We start from the raw sequence: 19302 nt of genomic DNA, 5'->3' as shown, positions 1-19302 counted from the left end.
GCTTGCCAGACTCACTCGTAATTTATTACACTACACTCTTCCCCCCTATACACTTTCAGAAAGTATTTTTGCATCATTTTGCAAACATGTCATTTGTCAGATGGCCTGTGTGCTTTTCCTTTGTAATGAACACGTTGAGTTGGCCCTGACAGCCCTATTTGGCCCTTTATGTGGCTGCTGGAGGTTCGTGTTTGGGTCACATGTCTGATGACCTTGGAAACCGCAGGCCAATGAGTCTATTTGTGGCTCTCTGAATGTACATGGACTGCACCTGACCCCAGGAGTCTAGGACTCTTGGGCACACAGATCTCAAATTTGTTTGAAAAGCTGATATTTTTATTTACTATTTTTCCCACAAAACCATATGAAAAAAATTCTATGACTTAAAATGGTTGAAAATTATAATGCATGACATTAGGCTGTTATTATTATTTTTTAAAGACAGCAGGGCTTTACTGGAATTAATATTATATGTTTCAAAGTATAAATATACACTGCATTTTGACTTTTTTTCAGTTTGGTTGCAGTGGGAAATGTCCAAAATTCTCTTATGTTTTGCACATTTTATTCATTTGTGTTTTATTTTTATTTATAATTTTTATGGGAATAATCTGTTAAAATAGTGCGAACCCAAATTACTCAAATTGTGTTTTTGTCACTCTAATGCACAGGTATAATTTTTTATGCTTACAGAAAGGACTGCATTAAATGTAATGAGGTGAGAAGACATGTACCCATTTTTAATGGCCAAAGGACTTTCAAAGAATTGCTTCAAGTGGTCGCAAACACTCGTGCTCCCAAAGCATTTCTGATGAAGTTTCCTAGTGAGCCATGACGCATGGTAATAGAAAATACAGGCCTTGTCAGCGTGCACACGTCTTTTTTTTTTTTTCTTTTATGGAAAGCAGTTTCCTGCTCATGTAAAACAGGCCAGTAGGCCACAATGCCCTGAGTCTAGAATAGCTGGAAGAAAAAGAGATGAAATATTTTTAGCTGTGATGGTGCACTTGTTTTCTGTTCTCCGAATAATAAGTGTTGAGGAATCCCCAAACAGCCAGAAAACTCCACGAAGACCAATAAAAGCCAAACAATTTAATAAGATACATTCAATTTCATTGTGCAACATTTGACAATTAATTATGTTAATGCTCTAGACTCCAATGTGCCCAATGCCAATTCTGTCTAAATGTGCGTGGAGATGTCCATGCTTTCTGTAAGACTAATTGCACTTCATTCAACGTACCTTTAATCTAATAAATAAACTTCCCTTTGAAGCTCTTGCATAGGCTACACTTTTAGAGAAGTGGAAAACAACGCTCCATAACACAGTTACTTTTATCAAATCATAAACAAAAAGCATACAAACATAAAAAAACAATAGCAATTATTATTATTATTAAGCACCCTGAAACACTAATGTAAAGTTTTTTTTCCCTTTTCTTTGATTCTGTATTCATGAAGTTATACATTACCCCATTTTGCCCAGAGACATTTGCAGATGTGCAGTAAAGAATCTGAGAGGAATTATGTTGATGGGTGGTGTAGCAGTCATATGTCAGTCTTTGGAACACCTGTCCTGCAAGTACTTTTAGACAACACATTTGCTGTAAAAACTGACAGGCTTTTTATTCGTTGTGTGTCTTTGGTCTGACTGCGCTTAGCTCGGAGGGGCATCATATACCCAGTGGCGCAGATATGAGTCCTGGGGCCGAGTCCTTCATAGAAAGCTGGCAGTGGGAGTGGAAAACAGTTGCCACCACGGACAGACTTGGAGTTGAATGTCCTCTCCGTCTCTCACCCAACCCACTCCCCTTCACACCCTCCCACCCCCCTTTCTCCCATCAGTCTGTGGAGTTGACTTCACAGCGCCGAGGCGGCGACTGGGTGGATGGCGTCACGGTTGGCTGACATCCTCTTGAAGGCCAGCGGGGTGGCAATGTCACAGCTGTGGGGAGATAGAGCATTGCCACTGGCTGGCTGCCACGTGGGTCCGGTCACATAGGCCGACGTGGTGGCGCTGTACCCCATGTAGGGTGACACTTGGGTGGGAGGGTGGTAGGGAGGGATGCTGGGTGCTGTGACATAGCTGTTCACTGTGGGCAAGCCATTCGGCGTCTGGGATTTAAAGAAGAAAGGGGAAAATAAGATTAAGATAAGAGCCTCTTAATTATAGGTTTAAAAAGTCACTAATAACTCATTTCATCATTAGTCATTTTCCTTTTCTAAAAAATGATCAAAAAGAAATTGTTTGCCACAGACATTTTCCTAAATAGGGACTGTAATAAGTTCAAAAAATTTCTGCCCATCCCAGGGAAACACAAAAGCAGCTGCTGTAATTAGAAAAGGAAAGAAAAACTGGGGCAAGCTGTAGAAGAAAGTGAAAGTGATGTTGGTTGAATTATAAACAGCAGAGAGCTTAATTCTAACTTCACAGCTACCACATGAAAATAAATATTTTCCCAGTTTCGGGAAGCATACGTGCACTATATGGAGCTTGTTTTCAACTCAAAAGTGGACATTGCACCAGTGTTGCTGATAAACTGCGCCATATGATGGGAGACAGGCTGGTTGGGGGCGGCACTTAAAGGATGTCATGACAGGCTGAGAGGGAAAAGGCACGCACAGGGGAAATATCATGGTTCGAACCAGGAATGGGCTTTGCTTCTCTGGCACAGCGACAGGACTTAACTTGAGGAATTCACCAAAGCATTTCAGCAGGGAGGCAGAATTTCTGTTCCTGGGTGGTCCCGGACTACTGAGAATTATTTCTATACAACTGGGATCTTTTCTGTTCCTCTCACTTATTTTCATAGACTTGCTTGACTGACAAAGTCACTGGCAACTATCTTAAAAGAGATATGAAAAATTATCTTCCTAACTGGCATTTGCGGTGATTATAAAAACACAAGTACAGAGAAAAAACTGCGTGTGTGTGTGTGTGTGTGTGTGTGTGTGTGTGTGTGTGTGTGTGTGCCTGGGCCTGGGCCTGGGCCTGCAGGTGTCTGTGGGTCTGTACTGGGTGGCTGTGGGTGTCTGGGGCAGTTGTTTGTGGGTGTCTGACCATGTGTGTATGAGTATGCGGCTGTTTTGTATCATAACTTCACTCAAATATACTGAAATGTATTTCATTAAGTCCTGTACAGACAGCCCATTATATTATTCTTGTTTTTTTCCAATTTAAATCAACAAATGTAATTAAACAGTTTCCCCAAAATTAACACATTTCCACTCTTGAAAAACATCATATATTACACACAGCCTAGTGTTTGCACATGGTATACTTATACATACAGACACACATTCGGCTCATGGCAATGTCTATCTATCTATAGGTATAGATATAACATAGATATAGATATATAGTATATAGAGAGAAGGAAAAGAAAAGAAAAGAAACTCCCTTTCAGTTTTACGCAACTGACTACTGCAAGAACACAACTAACTGCAGCCTCCGGAACGACCACATAGTTGAATCAACACCTGTCTGACACAAAGTCAACAAAATCAAACGAGTATACAAAAGGCGAATTTATGGGACTGATCTTGTATCTGATTGTATAATTTATAAGGCGGACCTGTTCTTTCATCCTCCGCCCTCCGTATATATAAAACGTTTTTAAACTTGAATTACATCACTTGTACTTACTTTAACATTACTATTAAAAAGTTTTAAAATTCATGTTAATAATAATAACATTAAAGTGTTTCATTGTTATGAATAATAATAAAAATAAATAAAACACTTGGTGTATTTGGTCGACTATGCGACAAAATACTTTAGCGAATTTACTGCTGCTCAAATCCCTGTATTTATTTTTTAAATAAATAATTTAAACTAAACTTCAGGACATTTACGAGTTTGTTTGTTTGTTTTTTTGTTAAATTTCTAGAGAGTACAAATTTTAAATATTTTTTTAGATATATATAATATGTAGGCTATGTTTTGTTAAACATTTCGCCTCTTTCAAGCGTTTTTAAAACACTTTTGCATTAACTCCGAGCCGCGGTTCGTGATTTAACCTTAATCTGTGTTAATGATGCTCGCAATCTTGCAGAGAAGCACACACGGGTGCATCTGCCCGCTTTGACTTCAGAGCAGAGGCCAAAGGTTTCTAGCCGCGGTCTTGGTCCTTATGGAAAAATAGGTGTTAGGAAATTTGTCAGAAATGTAAAGCCGTCAAAGGTTTTCATTGGCCAGCTTTGGTTAGTTTTCTTAGCTGAAAGTCAACCTTTAGAAAAATTAAAAAAGAAAACCAAAAACGACAAGTTCCCTGCTGCTGCAAGAAAGATCGTGCTTTGAAACTGGTGGTAAAAAGTGACTTGTAGTTTGATAGATACAAAGTTGTTTAGCCATCTTGTTTGAACACGATCCTGGCAAGACCGCGCACTTTCCCTGCGTCTCAGCCTGTCTGACAAACACAAATTTAACAAAGTCTAAAGTCACATTAGATCTTAGCAGGCTGCAGAGTCTGCATGTATAAAATCGAAGTGATGGGGCACATTTTAATCCTCAGTGTTTTGGTGGAACAGTTCTTGCTTCGCCATTCTTTGTTTTTCATGCAATAAACTGTGTAATTTATGGAGTTGTTGTTTTCTGCATTTAATGGCTCACTTCTGTTTTTGTATAGCTGCTTGGCTAACCGCTCAGACAGTTAGTGTGCGTCCACTTTGAGCGCTCCTAATCTTCCAGCATCGGTTCAATCTTTTTTTTCCCTTCATAATGAGAATGAAAAGTCCCCCATGATAAAGTAGCAAAATAAATGATGTGCATGGAAACGTTTTCTGTCAGTGACCAGAATCACAAGCCCTTTCAAAATAAAAGAAGAAAAGGAAAGCATGCGCGCACAAGCGTGATTTGGGAGGGAAATGACATTAAAGGCCTGCGATGAGTGGTGTGTAGACCTGCGTTAGTTTTAGATAGAAAAGCGGAGATAAAGCTGAATAAAAATCTATCCAATCACTTTCAGACTTGCAGCTTATTGAGTTTGGCCATATACATTTTATTAAAGCTACATAACATTAGGAAATAAAACGAAAAACATCTTAAGTTGCATGAAAGTCAGTAACGATTCGTGTATTAATTTTTGACTATTGTATGTTTGAGTCGGCGTTTTTAGCGTGGACTTAACCGCTCCAGCAAAATAACGAATGCACCGGACGCTTAGAGCTGCAGGACTGCCATTAAGGACACAACAATATCCCAAAGCCTACTTTAAAACTCACAGACAAATGACGGGATGATGGTTGTCGTTAACTAGGCTACAGCATTAAAACCAGCCAATTCAAATACTGTATAATTTACCAGGGAAACGAAACAGGAGGCAACTGGCTCTTATTCAGGGGTCCAGCCATTGTCTCGAGTGTGAAGCACGCTACACTTAATTTTCAAAATCCTAAAAGTTAATAATAACTAGGCTATTTAAACCCCCTTTGATGTGCTTATTGTTAAATAATCTGCTCTGTAATCATCCATAAAAGCACTGACCAAGCAGCAGGGCCTAAACGAACTGCCCCTTGTAAAGCCAGAATAAAAAAAAAGAGAAGAGAGAGTGAAATAAAAATGCACCCCAGCCAGCAGAAGGAGCGCATTAATGCTGTGAAATGGGAAGTTTCCATGCTAACTGTTAAAATAGAAGAATACTCAAGTCTGCAAGTAGATTAATAGCCTACACTCTTTTCGCTCTTTCTGTTCTCCTGATTAAAAAACAAACAAAAAAAATTAAAAATTGAGATTTCCACTTTTTTACCTGTGTGTATTTTGCCCCAGGTTCTAAATGCGCCTTATCCACGCCATTGACTAGTGGAGAGCTTGCTGGTAGGAAATTAGTCCTGTTAATAGCGCTCCATTCTTCTAGTTTGGTGCTGGGAAAGGATGGACTGTCACTAACTGGGAGGGGGGCAAAAGAGAAAGAGAGAAGAGAGGGCGGTCAGGAGGAGACTGTGCTAAGGTTAGGGGGGAAAAAGACCGGCACAGGCCGCTGCTGTGATTCATGCATCCGTTAACCGCAGGTTAGCCAGGTTGCACAAGACAATAAACCCTGTGACATTCTGAACTGATTATTTGTCAATTTAGGCATGAATAGCACGTAGGTTGAAGGTCTTTCCTGTGCGTAATGCTTCTTTAAATGTTTCCTTGAGCCATTAAACAATTATCTTTGTATTATCTATTATCCGATGTACTGTATTTCAGCCGAGTTTCAAGTGTATGAAACCTAGACTCTGTATTATTTTTTTCAAAAATTTTCCAGATGTCTGAAATTGAGATAATCTCTTCTGAAAATAAAAGTTTGGGGAAAGTATTTTTTGCCTGATAATTGCCTTTTGTCGTAAATTTATATTTTTCTTTAGGGCTGTGAATGAGAACCTAACACAAAGGTGAAATTTTCTGTCATATTTTTAATTATGTATTTATTTATTTTATTCGTCGTAAAGAAAATGTGCTCAGAATACATGGGACTAAATGTAGTTGGGGGTTTTTTTTAATCCATTTCTTTTTTAAGTTATGGCTAAAGCGACTCCCTCTCTCTGGGTCAAGGATATTAGAGAAAAAAAAACGAATTGTCTCGCTGTCGGAGACAAATTGAATTGACTTTCATCGTCTCCTTCTTGTGCATGATGGGCACACTACATAGATTCCCCGTTGTTTACTGTGAGAGAAGCCATCACAACAATTTCGACAAAGAGCTTTAAACAAACTGCGTGCTGCACATATTAATATTATAACACTCTGCGACTTTATCAAACCTCGGGAGTTTTGAATGTGTTGTCCGTGTGCGTAAAAATAAAAACTACCCTAGACAAAGCCACTAATATTTTACATTTTTAGCCGTGCACGTGTTTTATTTTATTTTATTTCCTATCATTTCCATTAATTCCAAACCCATTTAAAAAAAAGTATGTGGCAAATCTCTCACTTCACTAAATGTACTAAAAACTTCAACTCAGCGTTCAAAAACTTGCCACAAGCATCTGCTAATAATTTAGAAATGCATAAATTGTTTATAAAGGCAGCCCCTCAAAACACTGTTCTCCCCCCACCCACCCCCACCCCGTGAGCTTTCGTGGATATCTGCTTTACATTTATGTTATTTATATTGCTCGAGTGAAGCTTTGCATGGCGGTGGAAGTGGAAGAGGCCGGGGCGTGTTTCTGCATGGCAGCCCTGAATCCTAACAGCAACAGGATTGCGGCAATGGACTGACAACACTTCCCTTCCTGCCACTGGAAAACAAGCTCTTAGAAGAAGCCCTCTCACACCACCGAGCCGACCATTAGCACTGATTTATGCTGGATCCTGTTTCACTGTTTCCAAAACAATTGCGGTTTTGTTGAGTACAAGGCAAAGTTATCTGGGCCTACCTGCATGTGGACAAAACACAACCCACGCAGCAGAAAACGCATTCTAATGCGAGATACTTATTTGAGGCCTGAATCGGACAAACCGCTGAATGCACAGTTCTGCACAAAACGACTCGCTCCAAGTCATGGCAAACATTCAGCACACCTCATTTTGATACACTTCGTCTCACCGCCTTTCCCTCCGCTGTCCCTCTAATATTCCACATCCGCCTCTTAATTATTCTTGCAAGCTGGACCATCTGTTTCTGAACTAACCTGCCTCCTTTTAAAATCAATATCAGCAGGCAGGTCAAATGGCATTTAAGCTTTCTCTCTCCAAAAAGGCCTGTGGGTTTATAACGTTCCAATAGTTACTTTTGGAGGCCTATAAAAACAATTACACTAACTCAAAGGGAGAAAAAAAACACAAGTGCCGGTTTTATTCCAAATACACACACACATACACACACACACATTCGCACTCTTGCGCGCAAAACCCCTTCAAAAGTTGGTTATATGTGGTGCAATAAACAAATGTAACCGCCCTCCATGCAGCCATGCTTACTTTGTTGCTCTGTAATAGACCGTATCCCCAGAATATCAGTTACAGAGTGCGAGGAAGGCCATATCCTGTGCATGGCCATGTGTCCGGGAAGGGTGGGCATGCCAGGGGGAGTGGGCACTTTGGACGTCGGGTATGAGTATAAGTGGTTGTAGGGTAACGTTGGTTGTGGCGGTGGATGAGGCGCCTGCTTGCCCGACTCATACTGGCTCTGCTGGGACAGATTCCCAATCTTGTTTCGGAGGATCCGACTGATGGAGCTGACGGAGGGCAGGTTGAACTTGTCGCAAACCCCGTCAGCGAGTAGCCTGTCCCGGATCTCCCAGGCAAAAATCCCCGGGTCTCTCTGCTTGTATGTCCGTATGTGTTTGACAACGGTGGGTGTGGTGACCCGCGGCTTGCTGCCTCCGATTGCCCCCGGGAGGATGGAGCCGGTCTCGTTGTAGCGAGCCAGGATCTTACTGACACAGCCGTGGGACACGCGCAACTGCCTGCTGATGTCACAGGGTCGAATCCCGAGTTGGGCCAGCTCCACTATCCTGAGCCGGATGGCGTTGGGGAGCGGCCTGCCGTTTACGAAAACACCACCGAGTTGGTTCACTTCACCGAAGGCAGGCTCTGGTGTCAAAAACAAACACACAGAAGGGCACAACAGTGAGACAGCGATTAGGTAACCAACCCAAGGCCCTCCACACTGCTAACGACCCCTTATTTATAATATAACAGAATATTTAAATAATATATGCTTATATTACAGATATGAATTTCAGCAGATATGCTGATAGTTTATTTGTGTCTCAGTCAACATATTTCAAGTTTTGTTATTTATATACGACGGGGGGGGGAAATCCACCTTCTCACATTTGCACTTGATTTTAAACTTGAATTTTTGTTTTTTCAGCAAAGTTTTCACTCCCGCTAAACAACTGAACTTATGGATCAACTGTGTTAAGTGATCGCTGATAGCTGTCGTTCATGCAGGGTAGATTTCACACCGATGTCCGGTGGGAAGTGCCAAAATTCGTGCGTAACCTCCACATAAATACTCATCGCCCTGTTTTATATCCTCTGGATTAAAGACTAAACTAATCCGTCAAAACACCACAGACAATATCTCGCTAAATTCCCCCCACCTTGCTTTAAGAAGTTGCACCGATCGCTGCATCCCTGTCAAGAAACCAAAAAGCGATACAACACTGAACTCACCCATCGTGTTAAAGCCGCAAATGAAGAATACGGTGTCCGCTTTGTGCCTCCTGCGTGGGTCCTGCTCCGCGTCCAGCGTGTCCACTTTCTAAAATCGCGTCCAAGAAAATCTTCTTGCGCGATAAGGAACAAGAGAGACAAAATTCTCGATCTGTTTCCTGACGGCGCTGGAGACAGGCTTACATTTCAATCTGTTGAAATCAGGAGGCTGGGCTTCCGAGGGTTCTCCCCCCGCTGATTGGATCGGACCCTCCCATTTGCCATCGAGTTTGCACAGACCTAAATTATCATTGGCCCAGAAGTTTGTCATGACAACTTCAGAGTGTCACACACACCCACACACCCGGGTCCCTCTCATCCTGCTATCCAAAAAACGGGGACATGCCACCATGAATGGCTTTGTTTTTGAGGCAGGTTGAGTGCAATCCAGTATCCGTACGGGATCGCATCTTCACTCTTTCAACAATGATGTGAAGATACCAAAAAAAAAAAAAAATGACAAACAGGTTCCTATTTGTGAGCATCACAAGGAAACACCAACTGAAATATTATGTGAATTTATTTATAGGGGGAAACCCCACAAATGTGTGCATTTTCGACCCCAGCAGTAACCGGTTTTATTTTATGCAGCTGTTTTTATAATAATCAGTTGCCTTTCAAAATAAAATAAAAGTTCAGCTCCAAAGACCCGACTTTGTGTGGCTTTATGCTCCGCCACACTAACTTTCATCTCAAGCTTTTAAATAGCATCATTAAGGAAATGGCAGGAAATGAATGATTGCTTTTCTGTAATGTAATTGGCTGGTTGATGTTTGTAAATTCTATCTCATTGCACTTGAAGGTTATCATAACTTTTTTCTTATTTGTCACCCAAGTATTTCTTTTCTTCTTCTTCTTCTTTTATTCTCTTTCAGGCGTCGAGCATAGACTGACAGCAGACCAAACGCGCCAGCGATTTGGTGAAAATGAGGCGAATAAATTTAATCTTTAGAATTGAATCTCTCTTGTCATGCAGTTTGAAAATACACGGCACAGTTAAAAACCATGGCCAGGTTTCAATTTTGTGCCCATTTGACATTAGGTATTATTTCGTTTTTTTTAGTCGGACACGTGTCAAAAGAAAAATACAATTCAAATCATTGTTTTTTTTTAAACAATTATTTATTTTCACGTTTCTATTATAAGCTGCACGTCTCTTTAGGCTTAGCCTGCGCAAAGCAGGCCAATTTTTTTTGCCAATTATGCCCAGCGAGCGTTAATGGAATGCAGGTTGTTAAGGTTCTTATGTGATAACATAATTACCTTTTATTTCTTAACCTTTACGCGATTGTCTTTCAAGCTCAACGTTTGCAGCTCAGTGTGTTATAGGGAATATTCCTTACTTTCACATGTTCAGCAGGCAAGCACTTTCTGCAGAGAAACCCCAGTTGCAAGCAATAAGAAAGATTTGTTGCTCCCCGACACGAGAAACAAACACACGCCATAATTTTGCGCCTTCGCTCACTCCCCGTTTTGACACATGCTTTGGATTTTCCGTGTCATATTTTAAGAAGGCCACGGTGCATGACTGACCTTCATCTCTGTACAATCTAAAGAGATCAGTGTGCATGTAAACATCAAACAGCACCCCTGCGCTGCAGTGCAATTAAGAATATTGTTGAAAACCTCTGCTAACATTAAACACCGAAGCGGCTTTGAGGGGCCAGAATGTACACGAAGTCTTTCTCGGTATTTGTTTCAGCACGCACAGCTCTGCAGGCTAGATGCTGGATGCCTATATTATGATTAGCTTTCCCACCTTTGCTAGGATCGCGTCAAACTCAGAAACTGAACAAATTATAGTGCCTCCACGGCAATGCAAGTCGGTTAGACGTGTCTTTAAAAACGCCTAAATTACTTTTTCGCCCCACGCTGGAGTTGTTTTTGCCTTCATGAACGGTTATTTGTCATAAGAAGACCAGTTGGGGTTGTCTTAATGGACTCTTTCTTCTGTTTTATTTTATTTATTTTTTTGTTTGTTTTTATAAATGTATTTATCGCTGCATCACCTCTTGTGCACCCACCTGCCCACCCTCCTCCGCTCCCAGGCCGCTGATGCAACAAGGATAATGTTTATGGCGGGGAAACGTGCCCAACTTGTTTGCCTTGGGGTGCCTCTGGTAACTGAAATAACACAAGGTCAGGAGCGAGGGATCAAAGGTCTTCCCAAACTGCTTCATCTTCTGCATTTTTTAGGCCGGACGGGCATGCACCTTCCTCCCGTTTCTGTGACATAATACACGTCTAAGGTGAGGCAATCTGAAACTGGGTGACGTTTTAAAACAATAATAATAATAATAATGCTAGCGAAATACATGCTTTATCTGATTAATGGCACCGCAACTATTAACATTTAAACGGTAGTTGTAAAGAATAGACAGTGCATTTTTACGCAGTTGTTCAAAAATTCCCATAAATTAATTAAAAATAATGTGATTATTACAGTCAGTGAAACTGTTGCAAATTATCATGACTGTTATTTTTATAATAATTATTGTAAATTGTACTTTTATTAACGGTAAAACGCAACTAGTACTAATAATAATAGTGTATTCTTAAAGAATGCTGCTAGAGTGTATTAAACACATACAAATAAATTTAAAAAAAAATTGTGTCGTCACTATCAGACTAAATGTGTAAATAATAGCGGTTTAGCCTGTATGGAGTATGTTGGCATCAGTGAGCCTCCACGCACGATTTGCACACTCTACATGGCTGTCACACGCCTGTACTGTTCACGAGCCCAGAATGGTCCGTGTCGAATTGAATTGTTCATACCTCAAGTGAAGGCAACGCATCACTTGTCAGACAAATTGCGTAATGATGGAGTCAGAGCTTCGTCCTGTGCTCTGCACAGAGAGCATAACCCAAATGATTTTCCTCTGTCTAATAAGGTTTCTGTGAAATCAGAGATGGATTGGTAACAGGCTTATCCTCTTGTCTATTCTGAAAAACAGTAGGCTTGTTGTTGGGTTTTTAAAGTTACAGTCTACACTTTTATTTTAAGATTTTACCAAAAAAAAGTATGTATATAGGCTACAGTATTAATGCTTCGTTAAAAACACCAACATGCTCTATTTGAAATAGTCCAGCTCCTGCAGGATGTACTGAGTCATGTTATTTGGTTCTATATGCTGCCAAGCAGACGACTGCATACCCCAGCGTTTGATGGCCCACACAAACAGCGTGCGTCCGGTGGTGTTGCGCACGCACAATGCCTGCGCAAGTGCAGCTCTTCCATAGCACGAAATCCATAATTTAATGCTTGAGGGGTATTTTCTAAATAACATCACACAACGTCACATGCTTGAATTTCTAACACTTCCTCTGCTTGTTTGCACTGATGTGCCTTTGAGCCCCTTCAGGTTTTTCTTATTAAAGCTGTTTCTCTCTCTCCGTTTTTAAAACCAGGATGCTTTAATAACGTGGTCTGTTTGAGAGCAATACAATGGACCGTTTATTAATATTTTTATGAGCTCAAAAAGAAGACGACTTTAGGAATTGTAATTATTTGTTTCACTTGTTTATAGTTCCGTTCTTCTATTTGCCTTCAGTGGAATCGCAAGCTCCAACAGCTGTGTTTGGGAGCCACACATACTGCATGGCTGCACGTTTAACTCCTTATATTGCAGTTCACGTCAAAGTGCATGGCGTGGTTGTGATCGTTTTCATGAATATCGAAGCTACATATTGGCAAAAATACCTAGTTTCGATTTACTTCTGCTTTTCTTCTTTTCCAAAAGAAAAAAAACTGTCAGAAAACTGAACACTGGGATGTAATGCTGATGATAATCCATCAACACTCAGCAGATAAACATGTTAAGCTGTGAATGCTTATCGTGTAACATGCTGAGTGAAAAACGTAAGCGCTTCGTCCAATTTGCATTTCCAATGAAACAAACGGAAATTCATACGGTCCACGTCACATGAAGCCCACAACGCGATAATATTCTTCTTTAGAGCAAAGTTATGGGGTGTGCCTCATCCTCTTGTTTGGAAAAACATATCCATAGGTTATAAACGACATCTTAAGGCCTCTATCTGGGTAGAGGGAAAAAATTAATTAGTGATAAGAAAGGGTTCCATGGTTTTGTTTACCTGTGCTACTAGCAAAACAGCCATAAATTCGGATGACACAGGCACTCTTACCACAACTATCCGCTTCGTGTGTGAGCGAAGTCACTAACCCACCTTTTCTTTTTAATTTCCTCATGTTCGACAAGTAAAGGCATGAGGAGTTCAGTTGTCACCACAAGGCTGTGGTGCAGCTATACAAAATTTTAAAAACAACAAAAGAAAAAGCTGAACTAGACTCTCTGGTCTTGGTTTCTCAGGCTGTTAGACTGTTTTGGTATCTGCTAAACTGTAAACCCGTTAAAACAGTTGTGTGGTTGCAGGATTTCGATTATTAAGCCTCGTGGAAATGCAAAAGAAACTCTCAACATTAAACGCAACTTATTTCCCATGTGTCTTTTAGTTCCATTCAAAAATTGGTGCATCTAATTTTATATTAGCCCACTTTACTGGAGATGCAAACGTAAATCACTAACATTTATCTTACAAATCAATTTACGACTCAGACCGAATTAATTCAAAGCTGGGAGGACATTCTAATTTTCGTGGATGCTAAAATAATCTCATAATAATTTTAAATAACGTTTTATTAACGTAACAGTCTAAATGATGTAATCTTTCTAAAAATCGTCAGTACCGAAACAGAAATTCTCGTATTCAAATACATTCGTTTTCTATCCACCGCAAATGCGAAAATAATGATGATGTTCAAAATGATGATGATGACGAAACGGCTACGTTCTGCATCCTCTAGCAGGCATCAACCATGTAGCTGATAGCCCTTTAATCAGATCAATTAGACACCGTTCTAATGCGTTCCATTTAATGTAGTTTGAGCTACCACATTTTTACCTTTTACTCTCCACTCAATCGGATGACACCGTCATATCAAGACGAATGAAAGTGTGACACAGAAATAAAGTGACACACTTACTATAGAAACCACAAGACCATTGCCAAACAGTGCGCATTTAAAGTCCGTAACAAGACTTTAATAATGAATTCGTAATAATCATCTTTTCTTGAAATTAAGAGGCAGCACATAAAGGGGGGAGGGGGGGGGGTATTGATATGTCCAATATTTCGCAAAGATCACTTTAATAGCTAAACCAAATAGCCTACGGCATATTACAATAATACAATAATAATATTACAATAACTACAATTAAAGTCTTTGTGCATTATTATTATTATTATTATTATTATTATTATTATTATTATTATTATTATTATTATTATTATTATTATTATTATTATTATTATTATTAGCTGTGTGACTTTGTACCAGTGGGACTTAAGACCCTGTGTCATGAAACAAGCTGCTGAATTTGGATTGAGACGCTTTGACTGTAATCCGCCCAGACTGCTACTTCCTCTTTGTGGTCTGAAAAAAAATGTGTGTAAGACAGAGTTTCTTATCTGCAACCTTGAGACGCAGAGCCACCACGCTGCGCAGATTATCCGTGGAGAAAGTTACAGAGGGGTGTTAAAAAAAAAGTTCCCAGCTCCAGGTTTAATGTTCCCAGTAAGATCCTGTGGGAAATCCAAGTTACCACTAATGGGTTATTATGGGGACACGCAGTGATTTCTTGTTTCACAAAGGGGTTGGAGGTCTGTCATCTCATACTAACTGTCCCCAAAACGACTGACATCTGCAATAAGATACACACGTGCTGAGAGTTATAGTGTTTGTGTGTGTGTGCGTGCGCTGCTCGGAAAATTGAGGTCCAGCATCAGCTTGTCACCCAAGAGCACCACTAATCCGCGTTATTAAAGCGGAAAAGACGTGATTTCCCCTCCAGTTGTTTGATACAAACGAGATAAGACTGTGTGGATTTTTACTGTGTGGACGCTGCTGTTTTTTAGGATAATGCCATCGCTTGGCGCCTTTAAAATAACCCGCACCGACGATTCTAACCTTTGCAGTCCAAATAGCGGTGACACCATTAAAGTCTTTCTACAGGTTAGCACTTCTCCAGGACTGAGTGGCCCGGTAACTTTAGTGCGGCCTTAATGAGGACGAACGCAGGTTAACGACGAATGTAGTCGTGTTTCAGAGGCCAGGCCTGGGTTTCAGCGGAGAGGGACAAAAAGAAACAATATTTACGACACTTTTAAGCATACATCACTTTGACATCTGTTCGTCTGGCACCTGGCATCCATTAGTATTAAATATTTCATTCCGCCCTAATTTGGACCTCTCTTTGTCCCGTACCAAGGACACTGGGGGGAAAATGGAGAGCTCTACCTTTATTGCGCTTTTACGCGCCGATTACTTTGTGCACAAAAAAAAGTGCAAATGGGGTGTTGATACAGACCACACCGCTATGTTATGCGTTGTAGATACGAGGAATCCTTGAGTCATACCTGGGCTGGACTTATATTAAATTTCCTAATCCATTAAGATCCCCGCATAAGCGCGGAAACATTCCTGCAATTAGTCAAGTTTGGGCACACGAGCTTCAGATTTTTACGCAGTGTTATTAGATTACTGAGTGGACGGAGTGTTCAATATCCTCATACACAAACAGAGGTCGGAGAGAGTCAGATGTATAATGTCAGCGTGGACATTGACAAAATACTGGCCCTCTGATAGCCCCCTTTTTTGTTATTTAATTTGGAGTCTGGCGCCGAAAAATAGAAGTACATGTTAATTTAAGGATGGTAGAAATAAGAATACCATTTCATCGTTCTCTCTGGGAACATGCAGTTAAATTGTGATTGATGTGTTTCATAAGAAGAGAGGATTACACAGGAATATCAGCACTGAAGCACCGAGGCCTCCTTAATCGGGACGCATTGTGGAGACACAGGAATGAGAACAAATTTTGTCTGAAGATAAGGGTGGAGTGAGTTAAATATTGTTTTTATTATTAATAATAATATTAATAATAATAATGTAAAGGGATTACATTTTTGAGCATCAAATAGCTGAATTAGTTAGAACCGGCTTAAAATCTTTCCATTTGGTCTTTGTTGACACAAAATTGTGACCAATTTGTTTTAATCTTCTTTAGTTTCACCGTACGTCCTTGTTGGTGACACGCCGTGCAGGGGTCACAAACGCTGCTGTGCCAACACACACTTTACCTGGGCAAGTCTGTGTATTGTAAAATGCAGTGGCGCCATCTGGTGGATCTTCAGGGAACACGTCAAACATTTCTTAAGTATTATTCCACGACTTTTTAAATAAAATACCAGAATCATATACTACACATATACAATTTTAATTGCCTGATAAATGATAAGTTTTTACTTCCCTGGATTGGCTCGTTCAATTAGTAAAATTGTAACTATATTGAGTTCTATTTCACCTGTTTAGACTGAACTTATTTCACTTTCAAATATGCTTGTGACGTGTCTGTTACGCAAGTATACGTTTATTTGCATTTCTTTCCTGAAACACTGCGTTCATCCCTCCTGCTATTGGTTGTCTGTGTGAATATATGTCAGGCCAAGTTGTTTTTATCTTGATAAGTTCAAGTTACTTGGTACACACACACACACACACACACACACACACACACACACACACACACACACACACACACACACACAAAACGTCAATTCAAATGGAAGGTTCTGCTGAAATACGACCTTTTTTAGATAATCTATATTTATTGGAGAAACCAAAATAAAAAGTCAGTTAAAAAAAATCAATAGTTTTTACACACCTTACAAAACCATAATCGGCTATGTATTACAGCTAAAAGGAGTGAAAACTGGCCTTTGACCCTGGCCTGTTAGACCCACTGAACAGTTGGCACAAAGAAAGCTGTTAACAAATGTTAAGCAGCTGATATTTCTTATGGTGGTGGTGAACTATTTATTAAAAACAGAAATAAAAAAATAAATAAATAAATAAATAAATATATATATATATATATATATATATTTATATATATATATATATATATGTTTATATATATATATATATATATATAATTTTTTTTAAGATAATCAGTTATGAGCATAAATATGCTGTACGTGTTTGTTTTTAAGGGTGTTGTATTTTGTAAAGCATTGCATTCTCCTTGTAGTTTCATTTTGCAAACATCATAACATAACGTCATAAGATTAGCAAGGAAAAATACGTGTAAGGACAATAAGAGCAAGAGTCTCTTCTCCCCCATAGCTGTATAGTTCACAAAGCTGAAGCCCTTCAGGAAACAAAGAATTAGTAAAAATAGATGAAAACATTAAGCTAGACACTGCAGAGCTGTCATATCTGTTTGCCTGTATATGTTGGCGCAGGGATACTAAGGGTGCTGGGGCTACATTAAGCTCAAAAGAACTTAAAGACTAGTGAAATAAACTCCTCCCTCTTGTGATTGGTTGAAAAATGCTAAGACGAGTCTGCCTCTCAGTTTTAATGTGAATCCTGCAGAGGGCAACCAAGTATCACACATGTCAGATGCATCTACAAAACTCAGAAGGCTTTAAAAATATACATCATGCAGTCGAAATATAAAGTAAGCGTATGTAAAAGCATGAATGAAAAAGACTTTACTTGGTTTGTTTGTTTGTTTTTAGTAATGCTGTTTCTCTTAAATGAACAATGAAATTGTGTGAAATTGAATTTTCTTGCCTGAAAGCATTTTGGTGACAGAACACTCGTGTTATTAATATTATATATTTTAAATCATCTCTGAATGCATATGGATCCATTTATACATGTCTGCTTTTAATGCCATCAGAAGTCAATAGAACGATTACAATTAGTCATTTATTGTATATGGGTCTTGTCATAATCAGGACAAGAGCTCAGCTATATATCAATTAATTTGTAAATATTTATAAATGTGGGTCTCTCCATCAACTTGACTTCAAAAGGTGTATATTGATCATGCTTTGCACCGAACACAAACTGTTATTCTGAGTTTGCTAAAGTATCTATCAGGACTGCACTGACAGGTGTGTTTGTTTCTTTTCAGTGGTCAATAAATGATCAGTGCTAACTTTATTAAATGATCAAGATGAATATTTAGCTTTTAACTTCATTTTTTCTTGGTGTTTCTGTCTCCACTTCATTCTTATTTCCAAAGGTGATTTATTTTCCACTAAAATCGTAAGTTTGAAATTCAGGGTGCTCTCAAATATTTTTGCCTCCCGTGGATTTGTTTTATTTTTATTATTTATTTATTTATTTATTTATTTATTTTTAGAATACTTTCTTGTATATTTTTAGTTTCTTCAGGAGTTTTGTAACTCCTTTTTATAAAAACGTCTTTGACACACACTGGTTTATTGTCTTTAAAAACAATACTTTTTGACACACTTTCACCGAGTACAAACATACAGCTGCTGTACGGTCAAGCAGCCTCACAAGACTCCAGTTTACTGCAGCGCGAGCGATGTGGCTGCCAAGTAATTATCCCCCACAGCCCCTGTCCAAAATGCTAATGGTATTTACAGGAGAGGACATCAGCAGCAGGTGCAGCTGCTGGAGCGTGATGTTACGCTGAGACACCACACTAAACTGAGAAGTAACAGAGGAACCATTGTTGCCATAGGTGTTAAATAATCAGTCAGACTGAAATCAGATAAATGTTGTTGTTTTTTCAGCAGTTTTTGTCTTTTACTCCGATGCGACAGCTTTAGACACAAATATAATACATATATGTCAGCAGTTGGTTTATTGATGCTGTGGCATGAGTTTGGAGTGAGTCGGAATAAAAAGATTGCTGATTCCAAATTGACTCCAGATTTTTACTGCTGAGATTTTGTTTGCTTTAAACTTTCTTGTTAGTAGTTCATGAAAGTACAGTCCAAAAATTCTGTCTTAAGGATTTAGTGCGGATAGGAATGTAATTTTACATAATTAAGTGATATCTCAAGTTAAGCACTGTGAATGCAAATCCATGAACTCAGGTCTGTGAATTAATCCTATAAAATCTAATATTTCGGGTTAGGAAAGTCTTACTTGCACTCTGTCGATTTCTTTTTTTAAAATGAGCTTATAAACCAAATACTGATTAAATGACTTGAGAATGTTATTTGGAACAGACTTCATTAAACATTCATTTTAAAAGCTTAAACGTTTTCTGACTGGAGGAATAACCTCTAAGCTTTCTTAAAAAAAA

The 19302-nt window shown here is 39.3% G+C and overlaps 1 protein-coding gene across 1 annotated transcript; it reads right to left on the bottom strand.

Annotated features, from left to right (window-relative positions):
* Positions 1 to 1077: 1077 nt before the first annotated feature.
* Positions 1078 to 9292, bottom strand: pax9 (paired box 9). The gene is made up of 4 exons (XM_005925986.2): positions 9107 to 9292; positions 7904 to 8518; positions 5748 to 5887; positions 1078 to 2115 (listed from the first exon to the last, which is right to left on the bottom strand). The coding sequence occupies exons 1-4, from the start codon at positions 9108 to 9110 to the stop codon at positions 1861 to 1863; spliced, it is 1014 nt and encodes a 337-aa protein (XP_005926048.1). The 5' UTR covers positions 9111 to 9292; the 3' UTR covers positions 1078 to 1860.
* Positions 9293 to 19302: the final 10010 nt, after the last annotated feature.

This window comes from Haplochromis burtoni, unplaced genomic scaffold (genome assembly GCF_018398535.1).
Source record: "Haplochromis burtoni strain Fernald_Lab_line unplaced genomic scaffold, NCSU_Asbu1 Contig_85, whole genome shotgun sequence".
NCBI classification, from domain to species: domain Eukaryota; kingdom Metazoa; phylum Chordata; class Actinopteri; order Cichliformes; family Cichlidae; genus Haplochromis; species Haplochromis burtoni.
The sequence above is the reverse complement of the archived record's forward strand: the minus strand, read 5'-3'. Positions and strand labels throughout refer to the sequence as shown.